We start from the raw sequence: 1,629 nt of genomic DNA, 5'->3' as shown, positions 1-1,629 counted from the left end.
AACAACTTCCTCATCGAATCCTCTGCTTATCTTGCTCCAGTACTCCTCCTTGGAGGGCTACCCCTCCAACCCTATCCCTCGCAGGGAATCCGGGCAGAAACCCCAAGCGTCAACGGACCTCCGGAGCGACGAGCAGCCAAACCGGGGTCTCGGAGGAGAGCAGAGGGCCGAGGACATCCCAGGCTCAGGGGCGGGGTTCCGCGTGGCCCCGCGGGGCGCCGGGCGAGGGACGGCACCGCGGCGTCGCGGGGCTCGGGAGCTCGGAGCTCTCGGGGCCACGGACCGACGTCGTCCCGCGGGGAGGTGCGAGCCGAGCCCCGCGCCGCCGCCCACCCCGGGGGCGGCTGTAATCCTATCAAAGGGCCGGCCCCGGCCTCCTCCTCCCCCGCTTCCCTTCCCGACCCTGCTCCCCGAGAGGGTAAAAGCCGCTCCGCTGCGCGCCGCGCCCTCCTGGCCCTGCTCCCCGTCCGGCTGCCGCGCAGAGGGGACGCCGGCCTCGGCCCCCGGCCTGGGCGGCGGGGGAACGTGGAGCACATGGAGGTGCCGGGCCGCTGTCGCCTTGCCTCGCTGCTGCTGCTGCTGGCTTCGTGCATCGGCTGCACAGCCGCGCCGCGGAGGAGCATCCCCCGGCGGCAAGGTAGGGATCCCCGCCGGGGATGCGGCGGGTGCTCGCGGAGGGAGACAGACTGCTCCGAGAGCTCCGAGAGCTTCGGCTTGAGCGTTCCGCGAAGTTTCGGGTCCCTTTACAACTGGCGTTCCTTGGAGCACCCTTCCCTCGGGCCGGGCGGGAGCGTCCAGTCGGGCGACTCCGAGCACTGAAAGAAGCCGGAGTGCTGCCCCGAGCCTCGTCCTGCTCCCCGACCTGCCCTCCCCATCGGGGAAGTGGCGGGATCAGCGACCCCTTCTCTCTATTATTTTCCGTACGATAGCTCAGTTTACTGACCGAGACCCGGCTGAAGCCATGAGCTAAACGCTGCTCGTGTTAGCCGGAGCCCTCAACCTGCTTGCAGAGGTGGGAGGCGGTTGCCCAGTGCTGTCCTGGCTGCAGGGCTGTCCTCTGGCTGTGGCAGGGACTGTGGTAGATAAAGTGTGTGTGTGTGACAAAGACTAGAGTATGCGAGAGACAGTAGCTGGGGAAGCAGTAATTTTATCAGAAAGCTGTACTTTATTGTGTACTGAGTGCGTCATTGGGTTCTTCACGATGCTGCCTCTCTGGCCGAGGGCTAACTGCGACCCAACTAGGGAGTTCCCGCTGGTGTCAGAAGGGTTTTGCACTTTAATCAAAGTAGTCGTTAGCGTTCGAAAGCTCGGAGCCTGGGCTCTGAGCAGCGTTTTTAGCCCCTGCAGTCTGCAGCCTGTGAAACAGCGGAGCGAGATGTAAACATTGAGATGGGACATGGAGAGTGGTGAAGTCAGGCATTCTGATACTCAGAAATGGTGTTGCTTAGGGGAAATGCTGATGCTCCAAAAGGTCTCAAAGTTGGAGACTATAGTGCAGTCTTTGGGGTCAGTGCTGATCTTATCACTGATTTTACCAGGATAAGATCAGCGGGAAATTTAATAAGTTTAGTGAATTTTGCCTCAGCTGACAAAATCACAGAATCAGACCCGTTTTGCATTCTGTGTTGG

The 1,629-nt window shown here is 61.8% G+C and overlaps 1 protein-coding gene across 1 annotated transcript in view; it reads left to right on the top strand.

Annotated features, from left to right (window-relative positions):
* Positions 1-534: 534 nt before the first annotated feature.
* EGFLAM (EGF like, fibronectin type III and laminin G domains) overlaps positions 535-1,629 on the top strand; it is a 75,010-nt gene continuing 73,915 nt past the window's right edge. Inside the window, exon 1 of the mRNA XM_042826003.1 lies at positions 535-637. Within this exon, the coding sequence (XP_042681937.1) occupies positions 535-637 (103 nt within the window). The remainder of the gene's footprint in view (positions 638-1,629) is intronic.

This window comes from Centrocercus urophasianus, unplaced genomic scaffold (genome assembly GCF_019232065.1).
Source record: "Centrocercus urophasianus isolate 14NV4802_14NV808 unplaced genomic scaffold, USGS_Curo_1.0 seq_25, whole genome shotgun sequence".
Classification (NCBI taxonomy): domain Eukaryota; kingdom Metazoa; phylum Chordata; class Aves; order Galliformes; family Phasianidae; genus Centrocercus; species Centrocercus urophasianus.
This window is presented reverse-complemented; position numbering and strand designations above follow the sequence as displayed.